This window comes from Petaurus breviceps, unplaced genomic scaffold (genome assembly GCF_028583685.1).
Source record: "Petaurus breviceps papuanus isolate PSGF00001 unplaced genomic scaffold, PetGlider_PUasm1.0 140, whole genome shotgun sequence".
NCBI lineage: Eukaryota > Metazoa > Chordata > Mammalia > Diprotodontia > Petauridae > Petaurus > Petaurus breviceps.
This window is the reverse complement of record NW_027185698.1, coordinates 39,221,640-39,241,420: the sequence shown is the minus strand read 5'-3', so window position 1 is coordinate 39,241,420 and position 19,781 is coordinate 39,221,640. Positions and strand designations below refer to the sequence as shown.

Here is a 19,781-nt window from a genome sequence, read left to right as displayed (position 1 = left end):
AACTTTCTAGAGAACACTTCTTTGGCCAGTTACCACGAGTTTCTTTTTAATTTCATAAATAAAAAAAAACAGGAGAAATAAATTTCTATCAAAGAATCTTAGCATATATCCTAGAAATGGGGTTAAGACTGTTTACCTCCTCGATTCCAGGTTTTTGAGCTTCCTTCAAAGGCTTGTTCTTTGAGGTTCTGCTGCTTTCCATTCAACAACAAATTAGCCACTTTCAAAACTATGTGATCAACGAAGTCCCGAGGGAGAGAAGCACAGTTCCTAACTTGTTCGATTTTGTCTCTAGGCTGAAATCCATTTATCCAGATTCCATCTTCCTGAGGAACCTTCCTTTCATTTTCAGGCAAATGACCTTGGGGAGGCTCGCCACTGAGACAGCTTAAATATGGATGACGATCACAATCATTAGTTTCTATTGTGCTGCCTGAAGAGGAATGAGGAGAGTCTTCACTATGGGGAATCCCAGTACAGCACTGCCTATTCTCAATATACTGTGTTCTCTGCTTATCAACTAAAGCTTCTTCAGTAGCTGGATATGATCTGGATTTTCCAATGAGGCAAACCTAAATTTACAAAAAAGTAAAATAACTGATTGGTTATGCTAGCATAACATGGACCTGTAGGATTTAGCATTCAAAAAGAACTTAAGGCTCATCTAGTCCAAGTAGGTGCCTCACACATTACAGATAAGGAAAACTGACTTTCAGAGAGATGAAGCAGCCTGCCCGAGGTCAGTAAGCAGGTCAGCCAGCTTCCAGCCGAGGTGTGCTGCGTCAGCCCCAGGGCTCCTCGCACAGATTCCTTCTGCACACCATCCTTGAGAGAAGGTGATTTTTCTCTATACGTGTACCAGACTATGCACCAATGTAATAAGCACAGGATTCATATTGATTTAAATCAGTCTGTTTGCACAACTTTCAATAAAGATCTCCTTCTTAAAGGCATAAAGATCTTGAGAGTGAGTCCAGGGCTTAGCATAGTACAAGGCCCAGAGTAAGCACTTAAATACTTGAGTCATGAATGAGTTAACCAGGAGAATAAAAGAGTTGAAATAAAATCAGGTATGACTATGAGGCAGTTAAGACTGATGTCTGAACAAACATAGCTGATTTTAAGCATCCCATTCTCCTCATACAATACATTGTATAAACTAGACTGAGTATTGTTCTTCAAAGTGGTCACTTTCAAAAGTTGTGCATTTAATCCAATACTGCTACCAAATGTGTTCCCTCTGAATAGCTTCCAGAGCCAGTAAAAAAAAAAAAATCCAAGAAAATCAGGTTCATCACTTTATAAGGAAAGTTAGAGAGGGGATTCTCTCAGGTAGAGGTTGAACTAGATAGTCACTGAAGTTCTTCCAACTCTGAAATTCTTTGATAATGTAATGGATTTTTGCTGTTTTCAAAAGTCAAATCTACCTCTATCTAACAAGCAAAATTCTGCCAACACTATGGATGTTCAAAAGAAGGTGAAGGCTCTGAAGGAAATTCCCAAAGAGAAGTTCCAAAATGTATGAATCACTTATCAGCATTGCTGGAGTAAGTGGACCATGTTACAGTGACCACTCTGGAAAGCATAACATGAAATTTGTGCTTAGGTTCAGATGTCATTGTTTAAAAGAAACACATCTTACTATACCTTAATTCACAATTCAGTTCCTAAAAAGGTCTATAAATGAAGGAATGAACAATTAAAAAAGTAAATCGATGAAAAGCCATTTGTTATGTGCCAAGCACTTTGTTAAATGTTGGGGAAACAAATAAAAAAGAAGAGATAGTCTCTGAACTCAAAGAATCTGGAAGAGGTGTGGGGAACCTGCAGTGAGGTCACATATGGTCCTCTAGGCCCTTTGAACGAATCCAAACTTCACAGAACAAATCTCGTTCCCCAGCCCTGGTCTGGGAGACAACAGAGTTGGAGAATGGTGGCCAGGGAAAGGTACCATTGCCCTGATGAATAAAACTAAGGGTACAGAAGAAACAAAGAACTGTCAGCTACCACCCCCTCCATGAGAACTCATCTGAAGTTGCAAGTACAGACGAGCACAGCAGTGACTGCCAACTCAGACAATGGCTAGGAGACTCCCTTGGTCTGCAGAATTTTATTTAATCCTATAAAAATGAACACTACTAAATCTACCAAGACCCAGAAGCTTTCCTCAGCCCATCTTTCTTCTATTTTTAAACTTCTAAAATTTACAAAACAGAAACATCACATTTCATTAGGTCACAAGTTAAAAAATACAAAATTAAAACTATATCAGTATCTCATTAATTAAGGGAAGGGGAGGTAAAACTGAGCTAGAGAACTTTTTAGAAGACATCTTATTTTAGGTAAATAAACTAAATGAATATTTACAAAGAGGGAAACTAAAGGTGATGATCAAACTTAGAAAAGGATTCAATAAAGTTTTTATTTAAATGGAAAACATCCCTGATACATATTAAATATGAGCCATATATTTTAAATACAATTCGATTTATCAAAAAATTGATCTACAAATCTGTGGGAATATAACTACTGCACACGGAGAGGTACGTCTGTACACACAGCCACTCAGGGCTTATTTTAATGCTACTTACATGCTGTTGAGTTGAGATCCTATTAAATCTGACTTGAACAAGAAGATTAACTTGTGATCTATTAATTGTATACAAACATATACAATTGAATTGTATGAAAAATGTGCTCCCATAGAGAAATATTTTCTCTGCTATCTTAGTAACACGATATTTGCTTTAATAAAATCATTCTTCATCACTAGTGCAGTCCTAGTAAAATTATCACAAATTCCAAATCAGGGCAATCGATGTTTTCACTTTGGAGACTCCCATAAAAGCCTCCTTTCATAATTATTAAAGGTCTTGGGAAGAGAATAGATATCAGTACCCCCACATTGTCCCTTCTGAATCAAGAAGCTCTACTCTTATAGGCAAAGCCAAACTGTGTCTGGGTCTATGAGTAACCTCTTAATAAATACAATCTGAGGATATAGTTGATGAGATCGCTAACTTTGATGAATATTAATTTATTTCAAAAACAACTTGAAATATCATTGTGCCAATTTAGATTATGTGATAGTTCTTAACTTCCAATCTAAATTGCTACACAACTCTAAAATCAAGAAGGATCAAAACTTACTCTTTTTGTTGAAGGGATTCGAAGGCAGTCTTCCTCAACATGGAACCCACAGGTGAACCCCACTTCTTTAATAAAATCAAGGTATTCCCTATACTGGGTCTTCTTACTCTGCCTTCGGCTATATTTTCCAGCAAAATCGAAGAAACAACATGGCAGGACAAAGTAACAGCAACTATATGATGACCTATAAAAGTAATTAGCAGAGATTTATAAATTAAAAATTACAGATAAACCTAATAAAATTCAGTAAGACTACACATCTTTTCAATTCAATAAATATTAAACACCAACTTTGTGCTGAGCACAATTGATTTTGTCCAGAACTACGATTTCACTGATATAAGGGACTTCCTGTGAGGAAACTCCTTCCACCAATGCAGATGAACAACTGTTGGGCAAACTATAGTGTCAATGAGTTGTCTAGTATACTGAGAAGCCACACAGGTGTTTAACACAAATTTTATATAAGACACAGTCTCTGCCCTTGTGAACTACTATGATCTGACTGTAGTAGGGAGATATGTGCATGTGTATTAAATCCTACTGATAGATTATAAACTATAATACAAAATAAGTATATAAAATAAGTAATAACTGCAGTGCTATCCAAGGAGGAAAATAACATTATCATATCATAAATACCATATTATGAAATTTCATAAATATCAATGAGGAAATCAAGGAAGAAAAAATATGAATTGGTTACAGGTCATGGAGGAGGTCAAGAAGGATTCTGAAAATCAAGTAAGAGAAGTGGAGGAGAAAGTGGGAAGAGAAATGAGAATGATGCAAGAAAATCATGCAAGAAAAATAAAGAGAGTCAACAACATGACTGAAGAAAATAACACCTCAAAAAATAGATTAACTCAAATGGCAAAAGAGGCCCAAAAAGCCAATGAGGAGAAGAACGCCTTAAAAAACCAAAGTTGCCAAATAGAAAAAGAATTTCAAAAGCTCACTGAAGAGAATCATTCCTTCAGAATTAGACTGGAGCAAATGGAAACTAATGACTTTATTGAGAAATCAAGATACTATGAAACAGATCCAAACAAATGAAAAAATAGAAGTGAAATATCTCATTGGAAAAACCACTGACCTAGAAAATAGATCCAGGAGATAGAATTTAAAAATTATTGGACTACCTGAAAGCCTGATCAAAAAAAGAACCTAGAAATAATCCTTCAAGAAATTCTCAAGGAAAATTCCCCTGATGTTTTAGAACCAGAGGGCAAAATAGAAATTGAAAGAATTCACTGATCACATCTTGAAAAAGAATCCAAAAAGAAAACTCCTAGGAATACTATAGCCAGGTTTTGGAGTTCTCAGATCAAGGAGAACATATTACAAGCAGCCAAGAAGAAACAATTCTAGTATTGTGGAAACACAATCAGGATAGCACAGGATCTAGCAGCTTCTGCATTAAGGGATAAAAGGCTTAGAATATGATATTTGGGAGGTCAAAGGAGCTAGGATGAAAACCAAGAGTCGCCTACCCAGCAAAACTGAGTATAATGTTTCAGGGGAAAATATGGTCATTCAATGAAATAGAGGACTTTCAAGCATTCTTGATGAAAAAGCTAGAGTTGAATAGAAAATGTGACATTCAAATACAAGAAGCAAGAGAAGCATGAGAAGGTATGACTACATGGAAAAATGATAATTGTAACTTATGAAACTTTTCTCAGTAGGAGGATAATTTAAGGGAATATAAATATATATATATGTCTATATAGGAGGGTATATGGGAATATGAATAGATATATGAGTGTGTGTATATATGTGTACAGGTATACATAGAAAGAGGGCACAGGATCATTTGATTAGGAAGGGATGATATTTAAAAGGTGAAATTGAAAGGTGAGAGAGGAATATAATGAGAGGAGATAGGGAGAGACAGCATAGGATAAATCTCATATAAAAGGGTCAAGGAATAACTGTTACAATGGGGAGGGAGAACAAGAAGGCAAAAGGGAATGGGTCAACCTTACTCTCATTGAATTTGGCTTAGGGAGGGAATGACATACACACTAAATAGGGTATCTTGCCCTACAGGAGAGTAGGGGGAAAGGGGATGAAAGGGGGAATGATGGAGGGGAGGGTAGTTAGAAGCACACACTTTTGAAAAGGGAAAGGGTCAAAGTAGAGAATAGAACAAGTGGGGGGTGGGATAGGATGGGGGGAAATATCGTCATTCTTTCACAGTATATCTACTATAGAAATGTTTTGCATAACTACACATGTACAACCTATAGTGAATTGCTTATGTTCCCAGTAAGGGTAGGTGACGAGGGAGGAAGAGAAAAAATCTGGAATTCAAAGTTTTAAAATCAACTGTTCAAAAAATTATTATTATTATTAATTTTTTTTGCACGCAACTGGGAAATAAGATATATAGACACTGGGGTATGGAGATCATCTTGCACTATTGGAAAGTCAGAGGGAGGATGGAGGAGGATATAGGAGAGAGCAGATTGGGGGAGGGGGTATACAGTGGGATCACTGTTTTGGGGTGGTGGGTAGCAAAAGATGGGGAGAAAATTTGTAACTCAAAATCTTGTGGAAATGAATGATATAAACTAAAAATAAACATAAAATTTTATGTTTATTATTAATAAAAAATTTTATTAATTTAAAAAAAAGACTGAAGAAAAGTAATGCCTGAGCAAAGGTTATAAACTGGAGCAGCAAGAAGAGATAGAATGACTGGATGTCAAGTGAATGATGAAAAATTGGTTTAGGAGGAATGAAAGAGAAAGAGAGATGGGAAGACAGGAAGTTATAATTAAAATGATATTTAAGCCCTAAACTGTCCAAATAAACTACTTTACTATTATAAAAGAATCTTCATTGGTTTTCTATTGTCCACTGAAAAGTTAAAACTCCCTCTATCTGGGATTTGAGGCCCTTCAAAATCTGACACTGCCATTTTCCACCCCTGGTCCTCAATGCTCTTCCTCCATGTGTACTGCGTTACAGCTACATGGCCACATCTTCTCTGCCCAATGTTAAAGAGAGCTGTTAGATCCCTGTTCTTGTTTCAACTTGCCTGCTTCTTGTTTTTATTTTCCCTGTAAGAGAATGTTCATTTGTGAACTTGTTAGTAAGTTAGTCAATAGCATTTATTAAGTCCTTACTACATGCTAGGCACTGTGCTAAGTGCTGGGGTCAGGTGCAAAAATATTGTCCCTGACATGGAAGGGGAGACAACATTGTATGGTACACATACAGAATACACAGAAGGTAATCTCAGAGAGAGAGAATTTGTGGTTGTGAAGATGGGCAGGAGTTTTTTTAAGTATGAGGCACTATAATATTGAGAAAAGAGCATTAAATTTGTGGTCAAGAAACCTAAATTTGAATTCCAATACTGTTCCTTTAATCTCTGGCACCTTGGGTAAATCATTTGACCTTTCTTGGGCTCAACAGTCTCATTCATAAGATAAGGTAGTTGGACTAGATGGACTTTAAGGTTCCTTTGGAACTATGAAAACAGTCAAAAAGAAACAGGAACCTCAGCAATCCTCAGATTTGGACATTTTTTTTCTTTTGAATGTTACCTTTTATTTCCCCCCACCTTGAGAGAGGACTTATTAATCAAAATAAGAGCAAGATGATTTTTTTATCTGATAAAAGATTAATTTCAACACAGCACGGACCATGTTTATTCATTGGTGTCCTCACTCGGTATCAAGCACAAAGCCTTATAAAGAGTAGGTTGTCAATAATGTGTGCTGAACTGAGGGGCACAGTGCAAAGAACACTGGGCTCAGATCCCAGCTCAGATACTACTCATACAGGCCAGTGTCTTTTCATGACCTTCATCTTCCTTATCTATCAATGTAGATAACCCTACTTGTGCTACTTATTTCATAAGGTTGTTAAAAGGAAAACACTTTACAAAATACTATACAAGTGTTTAAAAGACTATATAAACTTATTAAAAATGTTTAAAAATTTATTGAAAATTAAATTTATTAAAAAGAAATAAAAATACTGTCTAAATGGTAACAGTTCAGATCTCAAAACATTATCACCATTTATTATACCAGATATTACCTTGCTGCAATCACAGGTATCCATGGAGTAAGCTCATCTGAATGGTTTCCAATTAACCAATCAACATCTGGGAAAAGGTAACTATCATTTGGTCTGACTGCACCTTCCTGAAACAAAGTATAATTTGTGTTCAAAGAAATCTCCAGTTAACTAAAGAAGTCCAATCTGTGTTTTAAAAATACAAAGGAGTGAAAATTATTTTTCTGACAGCTGATCTCCACTTTGCTATTAAAATGTATTATTATTATTATTATTATTTTTAAAGCAATTGGGTTAAGTAACTTGCTCAAGGTTACACGGCCAGTTATTTTTTGTGTGGGTGCCAAGTATCTGAGGCCGGAACCGATCCCGGGTCTCCCAACACCGGGGCCAGTGCTCTTACTCACCGTGCCATCTGGCCACCCCAAAAATGTATTATTTTTATATAAGAAAAAAAAAGTTAAATACCAGCTGAGATTCTGAGCTGTATATTCTATTTTCAAGATCAACTTCTGTAATTAGAGGAAATAACACCTTCTATATTGAGTTATCTGTCAGAAAAACCAGACCTACCAGCCTAGTTTTGTTGAGGCTAAGGATTAAATTATAGATGTACTTTAATAGTCCCTGCACCTAGACAGAACAAGAACAGATAATTTCATTATGTGAAGCTGCTTTATTAAAAAATAAAAGAATACTGTAAAAATACCATAGTGCACATTTCTATGAAGGCCCTACTCTATCCAGGCTTTAAAGGGACAAACCCACCTGTTCAAGTTCCATGTTCTCTACCATACTTCCCTCTACTACAAAAACCTTATATACTTACCAGACAATGCCAAAGTAGTATATTTGTGGCACTAATTAGTTGTGGGGTTGTAAAAATTAATTTGTCAATGACCTTTTTTATTCTATGGCACGCCCCAATGATTTCTCAACCCACAACAAAACCCCCCCTCCTAATACATAGGTACAGCTAAGTAAACCTAATCAGCATGTGAGCCATTTGTTGAAAGGGATGCCTCATGCTACTCCTTTAGCTCATCACCTCTCCCCTAAGAGGTGGGTGCTTCATCATCAGTCTTCTGAAGTCATGACTGCCCACTGTGCTGCAATTGTTGAGTCATTCAATGTTACCACTCAGTTGTTCAAATATTTTCCCTTCAACAAGTCTTCGAATTCTAAGTAGAAATCATCAGGAAAACCTTCCATACAGATATACTCTATTTCAGAAAGGCATCACTTAGTTAAGCCACAGGATCCCAGGATTTTGACCAGGAAGGGGCCTCTAAGACCATATAGCCCAACTCACTGATTTGACAGATGAAGGAACCAAGGCCTGAACAGGCTGAGTGACTTCCTCAAAGTCATACAAGTAGTAAGTAGTAGAGCTGAGATTTGAAATCTAGGGCCTCGAACTATAGTCACAGTTCTTTATATAACAACTTCATTTTAAGTCTCTAATAAACACACTGTATTTAACCAAACAAAAGGTATCCCAAACCATAAAAATATACTCCTGAACAGATAAAATAAAGGTACTATCTAAGTACTCTTAATGGTTTGCCATTAAATTAGGAGGCTTCTTAGAAAGAAAATGAATCAACCACAAAAATGAAAAATTCTCTGCTCTCAAGGAACTTATATTCTGTCAGGAAAGACAACATGAAGTATAGAAAATGACAAATTTCAAGGGTTTAAATTCTGACTCTGCTACTTACTACCTGTGTAAATACTACCTGTGTGACTGAGCAAATCATTTTTGACATTTAAAAAGATTCAAGATACAGTTTCTGTGTAATTTTATTAATAAGGCCAGTAAGTTATTAATAAAAGAATGGTCATATGGTTGTCTCTTAGACCAAAGACACTTATGGCAACAAGGCTCACAGTTTATATACCCTTCAAAGAATAGGTTTTCAATGAGGGGCTGCAAGTGACATCATGGATAGAGAAACTCTGAGACCACTGCCAGCCTTGGGCTATCTAAACTAAAGGATCTGTCTCCAAGAAAACTTGGGCTTCCTCACCTCCTATTAAATTCCCTGTAAGGTTGGGTGGGGTCTGACAGTTAATGCAATCTCTTTATCAGTAATGTCCTTCAAAAGACTTAAATTTTTTTAAATCAGGAATTTGGAAGAAGAGGAGAGCCTCTGAATCTCCCCAAGATATTAGTTATTAATAATAATTTCTTTCACATTCACTTTCCTTGGCCTCAGTTTCTATGCTTGTAAAATATGAGGTTTAGTCAGTTAGTCAATATTTATTAAGAACCTACTATGTACCAGACACTGTGCTATGGATACAGAAAGACATAAAGAGAGAGTCCCTGCCCTCAAAGAGATCACAATCTAAAGGAGGAGACAACAAAGCAAACAAATATATATATAAATAAGTTATACACAAGATAAACAGGAAATAATTGTAGGCAAGTCCCTAGAATTAAGAGGGGTTGGGAAAGGTTTCTTGTAGAAAACGGAACTTTAGTTGGGTCTTGAAGGAAACCAGGGAAGTCAGGAGTCAGAGATGGGGAGGGAGAATATCCAGGCATGGTGGACAGAGAGACTGTGGAGTTAGAGAGTTTAGTTCATGAAACAGCCAGGAGGCTAGTATTACCAGATCAAAGAGTACATGGCAGACAGAGGAAAAGGTGCAAGAAGACGAGAAAGGTATGTGTGGGGAGGGTTGGGGGTAGGGTGGCAGGAACTAGGTTATAAAGGGCTTTGAATGCCAAACATTATCTCTAATTTATGTATCATATGTCTGTGTGCACTTACATATTTATATTATAAAAAGACTGCAACAAAATTATTTGTAATATTTATTGTTCCTTTACTATTCTCTCAAAACATTGGCTTTTTTTTCTCTTTAAAACATCATGGATTAGTAAAGCCATAATTTGCATTTAGATAATTACCCCTGATCAAATTTATAGTCATTTTGTCTAATGGCACTTCTGAAAAACAAAAACCCACCTGTTCCTCTCATAAACAACTATAAAAGAGCTAATGAATATAGCAAATTGCAACATCCCTATTTCTTTTTTGCTCAAAGAAGAAAAATGAAATCAGGGTTCTTTTTTGTGGTTTCCATAATGACATTATTATAACCAGGTGTTTTTTTCTTACTAGCAGCAACTTGTCCTCTAGCTGACAATGAGATCTGATAAAAAGAGGTCTTTTGAAAGTTTTCTTTCATCTTAAAATATAAATTTTTTCATTATGCTAATTCACTTGTAGAGAGAGTTAGACTTGGGCTTGGTGTTAGAAAAATGTACTAACAAATCAAGCTGGTCTAAAATGGAAAAGGCTGTTTGGGAGTTATCAGGTGCCGGTTATGTAGGGGACCACTTGTCAAGGATGTTGTAAAGGGGTTTCATGAATCAGTAAGGGAACTGAACTTGATGACCCTGTCTGTGAGACTAAGACCATGCTTTCAGTTCAATCCTTCGCTGAACAGGAATTCCCTCTGGCAATTAATCAACAAGTATTTATTAATCCCCTACTACATAGCAGGCCCTACAATAGCTGCTGAGAATACAAGTACAAAGAATTAAACAATCCTTACTCAAAATTAGCTCCATTAAAGAATAAGATTTTATGATTTTCAAGAGAACCAAGGCTGGTAATAAATTATTTACTATGAATATCCTCTAGTAAATAAAACATTATCTATTTTTGGCTACTTTCAATTCAATTAAATTCAACTCAACATCTACTAAGTATTAGCTATGGTAAGTAACAGAGGATACACAACTCTGAAGATAAGGTCCCTAACCTCACAGACTTAACTATCTACATGGGAAATGGGACACACAAATAACTGTAACTCAAAGTACATATGCTGTGTTTTTTGCCAAATTGGAAAGCAATTATAGAAGTTTAATTATTTTCTGTTCTAGAGCATAGCAAGCAGGCTTGATTTTTTTTTTTAATGGCTAACCCAGAAAATTGGTAAAGGCAACAAAATATGGAAAGAGTCAATGCTGGAAAGGCTGTGGGGAAGACAGGTAAGCTATTAACACATTGTTGATGAAACTATAAAGTGGCTAAATCATTTTGGGAAATAATTTGGAATTATGCCATAAATAACTAAATTTTTATATCCTTTGAGTCAGAGATACCACTGGCTGAACATATACCCTCAGAAAGTCAAAAACAGAAATAAAAGGTGCCATATATCTTAAATATTTATATTATTGCTTTTTGTTGTGGGAGGGAAAAAAATGAAAACAAAGAGGAAAATGCTTGAACAAACTGTGATATATGAATACAATGGAATATTATTCTGATGTAAGAAAAGACAAATATGAGGAACTAAGAAAATTTGGGAAGACCCATGTAACTGATGCAGTGTGAAGTCAGCTAAAACAGGAAAGTATACAAGACTACAATAATGTAAATGAAAAGAATACTAAATCAAAGCTAAAAGCTGTCACCTTAATGAACAATCTTGGCCCCAGCAAAGAGATGAGGAAATGCACTTCAATCCTTTCAAAGGAAAGGAAGCAAGGGAAAGGTGCAGAACTTTGCAAATTCTACCAAACATATTTTCAGTGTTGGTTGATTTTTGCCTGTCTTCCTTTGTTATAAAGAAAGCCTCATCTGGGGTGAGGAAGGCAGAGGTTGGAAATAGGTAAGGGGATATCCAATAATGGAAAAACAAAAGGTATCAAGTAAAAAAAAAAATTTTTTTTTTTGGTGAAAGGCTTAAAAGTTCAGCTGGCAATAAAGAAAAAACAGATGAGAAAAAATGTGGAGCATGAAATTTTAATTAGTTGTGGAAAAGAAATTCTTCAATTGAGTGGCTGAATATGAGGCTGAGAGATTTCAAGGGATCAAAATGCCCTTTTCTGACTTGGTTTTTTTTTTCTCTTTTAAAGCCAGAAACAGGTTTCTAAAGTGCACATTGGATATATGCCAGCTTGTCCAACTCACTGATTTACCCCAGCTACTCCCTGGGATCAGGAAGGGAGGCCCTGTAGCATGATAATAAATAATATGAGATCATAATTTAGAGTTGAAATGGATTTGAAGTTATCTAATCCAACATCCCCATCTTACAAATTAGGAAACTGAGGTTCAGAGGTTAAATGGTTTAACCAAGGTCATGGAGCTAATCTTCAAGAGTCTAAAGTGGGATTCAGACCCAGATCTCTTATATATCCAAGGTCAACTCTCTTTCTGCTATATCATATTGCTTCTTTACTCAAAAAGAAATGGATTTAGAGTCAGAAGACCTGGACTGGATTATCAGCTGTGCTACTTCCTACCTGTAAGACCTTGGGAAAGTCATGTAATTACATTAGGACTTAGCTTCCTCATGCTAACTCTAGTGACTGCCCTCATTGACTATCTCCAATTTCTGCCGCCTCTATCTTGCTTGGGTATAGCTGCTTACATGTTGTCTCCCCAGAAGATTGCAAGCCCTTTGAGAACAGGTGCTGTTTCTGCCTTTCATGTCTATTTCCAATGCCTAGTAGAGTGCCAGTCATTTAGTATGGACTTAATCAATGCTTGTTAACTGTCTGACCATGTGGCACCACTTATCATCCCACTGACCAACCTCTCAATCCACCAAAGATTTCAAGGTTTGATCAAAAAATATAGGACTGGACAGAACACTCCAAATCTGGTATAACCAGGGGGCAGAGAGTAGTGTGACTTACACTTCCTCTCCTTCACTTGGAACATGATACCCTCTAAATGAAGTCTAAACTGCAAAGGCTTTATTTCCTGCCATATCAAACGTCAGTGTTTAAATCTATGATTATTTCAGTAATATATGACCATGATTTTTCTGTATATATGCACAGAATAGTAGTTAAATATAGCTAAAGGAGACATGAAACAATTTCTTCAATTCACACTGAAAGCTACAAAAAGAATCTATAATTTTATTCTCTCATCCTTAAATACCCAAGAGCTGACCAATAAGGATTATCACTGGGGGTATTTCTCATTATACTATAAATACATTAATTTTCTGTAAGTAATTAAAACAATGACAATCAAAGCTAAAGTAATTTAAATAAAAAATATAAGTACCTCTAATTGAGTTTGTGGTCCATACATGCTCCATATTTTTCTTCTTCGAACATCAATCCCTCTACCTGGATGCTGAAATATTTGATTTGTCAAGTGAAATGGTTAGTTTGATAGCAAGACTGAATAAAATTAATACTAAATTAGCAAGGAAATACTAAATGTCTGGAAACCCAAGTACTACAACCTAAAAAGTACTAAACTAAATATATTATATTATAAGTACCAAACTAAACTGAGGAGAAAGGGACACAACACTGACTTACTTTTTTTTTTTTTAAGCAATCAGGGTTAAGTAACTTGCTCAAGGTTATATGGCCAGTTATTTCTGGGTGTGGTGCTGAGTATCTGAGCCCAGATTTGATCCCAGGTCATCCTGACACTGCAGCCAGTGCTCTTACTTGCTGAGCCACCTGGCTGCCCCTAAGCAATTGGGGTTAAGTAACTTGCTCAAGGTTACATGGCCAAGTGTTTCTGGGTGAGTGCTAAGTGTCTGAGCCCGGGATTCTATCCCCAGGTCATCCCGACACTGGAGCCGGTGCTCTTACTTGCTGTGCTACCTGGCTGCCCCTGACTTACTTCTTAAAGTACTGAAAACAAAGTGTCCTCTAAGACTGAGGCTATATCTACATGAGCTACCCAAAAGAGTACTCTAACTGATTATTTCATGTGTGGTATGACCACCATCAACAAAGTTTGAGATACCTTCCTGCTGCCCTCATAAAGATGAGTAGATATGAGGAAAAAAAATCACCACCTGGCTGATCAGATTCTAAATAAGAATCATCTAATAATTAACGCTGATGATTCTCATACAGTCTTCTGCCAGACTTGAGCTGAATGCCTTTTCATATGTTATGAATTAGTACTATGCTTTCTCATTAAAATATACCTTCTACCTTTGTTCACAAATGTTATACTGCAAAATCTAGTCATCTATTTATTAGAGTATTTTAAGTTAATAGCAAACCAATTAGTTGTGGGCTATCAAACTGATTCAATAAATGTTGAGTCTTGTACTGTTTCTGAGAGCAAGAGTAAAAGTAAGCAGGAAGTATGCAATAAGTAAGCAGTCAAAACTCCAGGAAGGAAAAGAAGGAAGGAAAAAGAGAAGGATGGAAGGAAAGAAGGAAAAAAGAAAGGAAAGAAGGAAGGGAGGGGAGAGAAGAGAAGGGAAAAGAGCTAAGGAAAAGGGGAGGGAATGAAGGGGAGGGAAGTATACAATGTACTTTTGTTTGCCTAAAAAAAGTCATTTAAATAACTGTTCCCTCATTTAAGAGCCTTACATCCTTCACTTTCTCAATAGTTAGATTAATCCAGAATTACTTTATACTTATATTAATGGAACAAATATGAATGAACCTTGAGCTTGATTCTTTTTTTTTTTAAAGCAATCGGGGTTAAGTAACTTGCTCAAGGTTACACGGCCAGTTATTTCTGGGTGTGGTGCTAAGTATCTGAGCCCAGATTTGATCCAGGTCATCCCAACACTGGAGCTAGTGCTCTTACTCGCTGAGCCACCTGGCTGCCCCTAAGCAATTGAGGTTAAGTAACTTGCTCAAGGATACACGGCCAGGTGTTTCTGGGTGGGTGCTAAGTGTCTGAGCCCGGGATTCGATCTCCAGGTTATTCCAACACTGGAGCCGGTGCTCTCACTCGCTGTGCTACCTGGCCGCCCCGAGCTTGATTCTTTATAATAAAAATAATAATAAAACATAATTAAAAACACAATAACAAGTTTTAAAAATAATAATGTATTTTACCCCTTCATTGCTTAAGATATGAACAAGGAGACCATTGCCACATCCCAAGTCGACAAAGGACTGTTTTTCAATTATTCCTTTCTTAGCTCTTTCTTCTTCCCAAAGAACCTAAGCAAAGAGAAGAGAAAAATATAGTTTCTAATCAACTCTCCCCAGAAGTCAAATCATTTCTAAGCTACAAAATATCTGTCTGAACACAGGAGAAAGACTGATTTAAATAGTCTAAATTCCTCAGCATACATTTTAAGGCCCACTATAATCTTGTCCCACCCTGAAAAACCTTATGACCCACTCAGCAACAATATAAAAATTGTCACAGCCGTGTTGGTCTACTTCTTCACCTCTCCTTATCTCCCAATACACATGTCACGTTCACTCCCATGTCTTTATTTTTATTCAAACTGTTTACTCAGATGAACATCGTCTCCTTCTCAGCACCCTGAGACCACTGCCAGCTGCAAAAATCATAATATTGGGACACCGGCTTTTATATTTCAGATCTTGAGATGGCAGCCAAAGAAATGAAAAACTCTGGATATTTTGGAAAGTGAGGCAATTCTAATATCCTGAGGAATAATAAATGATACACAGAAGGCTGTATTAATATAAAATAAAGATGATTTAATATAAAATAAAGACATGTTGTAATGAAGTTCTTGGTAAATTTACAAAATGAACATCATTTTGGTCTGGGATAAGTAGTCCAACAATGTAACACATTTAAGATAGGAATTGAGCTACAGCAGTTTCTAAGACAATAGTGGACAAAGAATTGGATGAGTTCCCACCATATTTCAATTTTAATGTCTATAATTTTTCAAAAGTATAAGGGAACTCTTAAATCAAGACAAAGCAGGCAAGGTGGAAGAGCAGGACAAAGCAGGCAAGAGGAAAGGTGACTTGGGGCTAAACTGCCAAGGAAAAAGGAATATGGAGAAAAGAAAAGGCATGAGATATAAGATTATGGGGTAATGCCTACAGTAAGGATATAGGGCAAAAGTTCTTTCCACAAGCTGCTAACCTGGAAATTTCAATATCTGAATTTTAAGTGTAAAAAGCAAACATACATACTGCAAACTTCTGGTGGTAATAGCATGGAAAATAAGCAATTATCGAATATCTTTCTGTTTACACTAAATTCATTAGATACCTGTTAATGTAAAATACCATTAAGCCATGCTCTGAAGACCCTACATAAAAAAACCATCCTCTGACCTTAGTCTCCTGGTGCAAATGTGAGAGATTTTACATTTCAAAGAAAGCACACCTGTAGAGATTCAGATACATTTTGACATACTCATTCAGATTAATGGCTCTACATCAACCAAAATTCCAAGTTAAAAAAAATTAGCCTAGTAAAAAAATAGTAAACCAATCCTAATTGTTAAGTTTGATGATTCATCTTCACTTTTGCAGAAATTAGCTATTGTAGCTTTTGGTTCCTTGGGATTCACTTACATTAAATAAGTTCTTACCAACAGATAAGTTGCAATAGCAACATCTTCATATACAAACTTTTCAGGATCTGTTACTTCAGGCCACACCTGAAAAAATATAAATAACAAATTTTAATAACGTTTTTATTTTTATTTTTTTGGAATTTTTATTTCATTAAGAATTTTCCATTTACATGTAAAAAAAAATTAATAATCATTTTTTTAAGATTTTGAGCTCTGAATTCTCTCCCTCACTCCTGCCACTCTCCCCTCCTTGAGAAGGCTAGCAATATGATATAGATTATATATGTGAAACCACGCAAAAGATATTTTCATATTGGTTATATTGCAAAAGAAAACAGATAAAAAAAAAACAAAAATAAAGCAAAAAAAAAGTTATGCTTCCATCTGCATTCAAAGCTCATCAGATCTCTCTTTAAAGGTGAATAGAATTTTTCATTGTGAGTCTTTTAGAATTGTCTTGGATCATTGTATTGATCAGAGTAGCTAAGTCTTTCACAACTGATCATCATTATAATATTACTGTTACTGTGTACAGTGTTCTCCTGGTTCTACTCACTTCACTTTGCATCACTTCATACAAATTTTATAGCCCTCTGGGCATAATTCCAAATTGTTCTCCAGAATGGTTGGATCAGTTCACCACTCTATCAACAGTGTCCCAATTTTTCCACATTCCCCTCCAGCATCTGTCATTTTCTTTTTCTATTATGTCTGCCAATCTGACAGGAATGTGAGATGGTATCTCAGAGTTGTTTTAATAGGCATTTCTCTAATCAATAGTTATTTGGAGCATCGTTTCATGTGACGATAGCTTTAATTTCTTCTTCTGAAAACTGCCTGTTCATATCCATTGACTATCAATTAGGGAATGGCTTATTTTTATAACTTTGGCACACTTCCCCTATATACTTGAGAAATGAAACCTTTATCAGAGAAATTAGCTGTAAAAAATTTTCCCAGTTTCCTGTTTTCCTTCTAATTTTAGCTGCATTAATTTTATTTGTACAAAAGCCTTTTAATTTCATGTAATCAAAATTAATTATTTTACTTCCCATGATCTTCTCTATTTTGTTTGGGTAATAAATGCTTCCTTAGGGTGGGTCTGACCAGCTGCCGGCCAGAGGGACTCCACATCAGCAGCAGCTGTGACAGTTTCCAGATTTATCAACACATAGATGTGAAGGACAAAGTGAGAGGTCAGTGAAGTCTGAACTTTGGGACCCAGTAAGTGGGAGTGCGTGGCTTTTGCCCCCGGGGCGAGAAGCCACTAAGACGCCGGCACAGCCAGCCAGTGCCACATGGCAGCTTCAGCTGCTGGACTGCAGAGTGTAGGGGGACCAAGCACCAGTCTGAGGAGTAATCAATCTTGCTTTAACCTGTTTGGATCTGGATTGCAGTCTAGGGTGGAGGTCCTGGGGTGTGTGTCCAACTTGCCAGAGCATGTGGAGACCTCAGAGAGGGCACCCATCTAATACCTCCAGCAGCTGAGAAAACCCCAGCGTTTGGGACAAAAGCTCCCCTGTCTGGTGGCAGAGTCCTACTGTAGCAAAAAGCCCAGGAGTCAAGTGACTGAGGGGCGACACGACCAGGCAAAGGAAACAAAGCAGACAGAACATTCCAACACTAGACTCCTATTTTGGGGACAAAAAGGAGCAAAGCATGGAACAAGAGGAAGACAGTGAAGTCAGAACTCCTGCACCAAAAGCTTCAAAGGAAAATACGAGCTGGTTACAGGCCATAGAGGACTTTAAGAAGCAGATAAGAGAAGTGGAGGAAAAATTGGGAAGAGAAATGACAACAATGCAAGAAAATTACAAAATGAAAGTCAACAGCCTGACCGAGGAAAATCACACCTTGAAAAATAGACTAACTCAAATGGCAAAAGAGGCTCCTAAAAAGCTGAATTTGCCAGGTGGAAAAAGAATCTCAAAAGCTCACTAAAGAGCATAATTCCTTCAGAATTATATTGAAGCAAATGGAAGCTAATGACTTTATGAGAAATCAAGATGCTGTTAAACAGATCCAAACAAATGAAAGAATAGAAGACAATGTGAAATATCTCATGGGAAAAACCACTGACCTGGAAAATAGATCCAGGAGAGATAAGTTAAAAATTATTGGACTACCTGAAAGCCATGATCAAAGTAAGAACCTAGAAATCATCCTCCAGGAAGTTCTCAAAGAAAACTGCCCTGATGTTTTAGAATCAGAAGGCAAAATAGAGGTCAAAAGAATCCACTGATCACCTCCTGAAAAAGATCCCAAAAAGAAAACTCCTAGGAATATTATAGCTAGGTTCCGGAATTCCCAGATTAAGGAGAGAATATTACAAGCAGCCAGGAAGAAACAATTTGAATATTGTGGAAACACAATCAGGATAACCCAGGATCTGGCAGCTTCTACACTGATGGATCAAAGGGCTTGGAATATGATATTCCACAGGTCAAAGAAGCTGAGATTAAAACCAAGAGTCACCTACCCAGCAAAACTAAGTATCATGTTGTAGCAGCAAGCACCCCAAGCGTCCTCAGGGTGGCTGCTCACCCAAGTTCTTGGATCTGCTTTGATAAAGGTAAGCAACTCAAAATGGGTTAACAAGCTTACTTTAATCAGTCAGACGTATATCCTTTACCTTGTTCAGGGGGAAAAGGTCAGCACCCCGAACTTCAAAGTATACAGGCAGAATTATCAAGACAGAAACAGATCAAGTAGACAGCTTTCCAAACTGTCCAACCATTACATCCATACCAAATCAACATCTGGCTTTCAACATCTGGATTTTTCAAAGCGGGGGGGCTCTGGACAGCGGCTTCCCAGAATCCAGATCAAATCACAGAACACTTCTCAAAGTGAGCCCCCAAAATAAAGCTACACATCAGGGCTTATATAGCCTTCTCCTGGCTCAGAGAATGTAACAACCTTATTGACTCACTGGCCAATCAAGAAGTATCTACTGAAAAACAAGCCTCCCACCCCAGGCTTCAGGTGCACTTTAGCCTAGGGGCAGGGAAGATCTTCCAAATCTGCATTCCCATTACACATGTTTCAGGGGAAAACATGGTCATTCAGTGGAATAGAGGACTTTCAAGCATTCTTGCTGAAAAAAACCACAGTTGAATAGAAAATTTGACATTCAGATACAAGAAGCAAGAGAAGCATGAGAAGGTAAACAAGGAAAAGAAATTTTAAGGAACTTATCAAAGTTGAACTATTAACATTCCTACATGGAAAAACAATAATTATAACTTATGAAACTTTTCTCAGTAGTTGAAGGGAATAGAAATATATATATATATATATATATATATATATATATATATATATATATA

At 36.7% G+C, this 19,781-nt stretch overlaps 1 protein-coding gene across 2 annotated transcripts in view; it reads right to left on the bottom strand.

Annotated features, from left to right (window-relative positions):
* TRMT44 (tRNA methyltransferase 44 homolog) overlaps positions 1–19,781 on the bottom strand; it is a 55,295-nt gene that overhangs the window by 16,315 nt on the left and 19,199 nt on the right. For both annotated transcript variants that reach the window (XM_069070580.1, XM_069070576.1), the window contains exons 4-9: positions 16,468–16,536; positions 14,993–15,100; positions 13,233–13,304; positions 7,207–7,313; positions 3,151–3,334; positions 137–572 (exon numbers count right to left, since the gene is read on the bottom strand). In XM_069070580.1, coding sequence (XP_068926681.1) covers positions 137–572; positions 3,151–3,334; positions 7,207–7,313; positions 13,233–13,304; positions 14,993–15,100; positions 16,468–16,536 — 976 coding nt within the window. The remainder of the gene's footprint in view (positions 1–136; positions 573–3,150; positions 3,335–7,206; positions 7,314–13,232; positions 13,305–14,992; positions 15,101–16,467; positions 16,537–19,781) is intronic.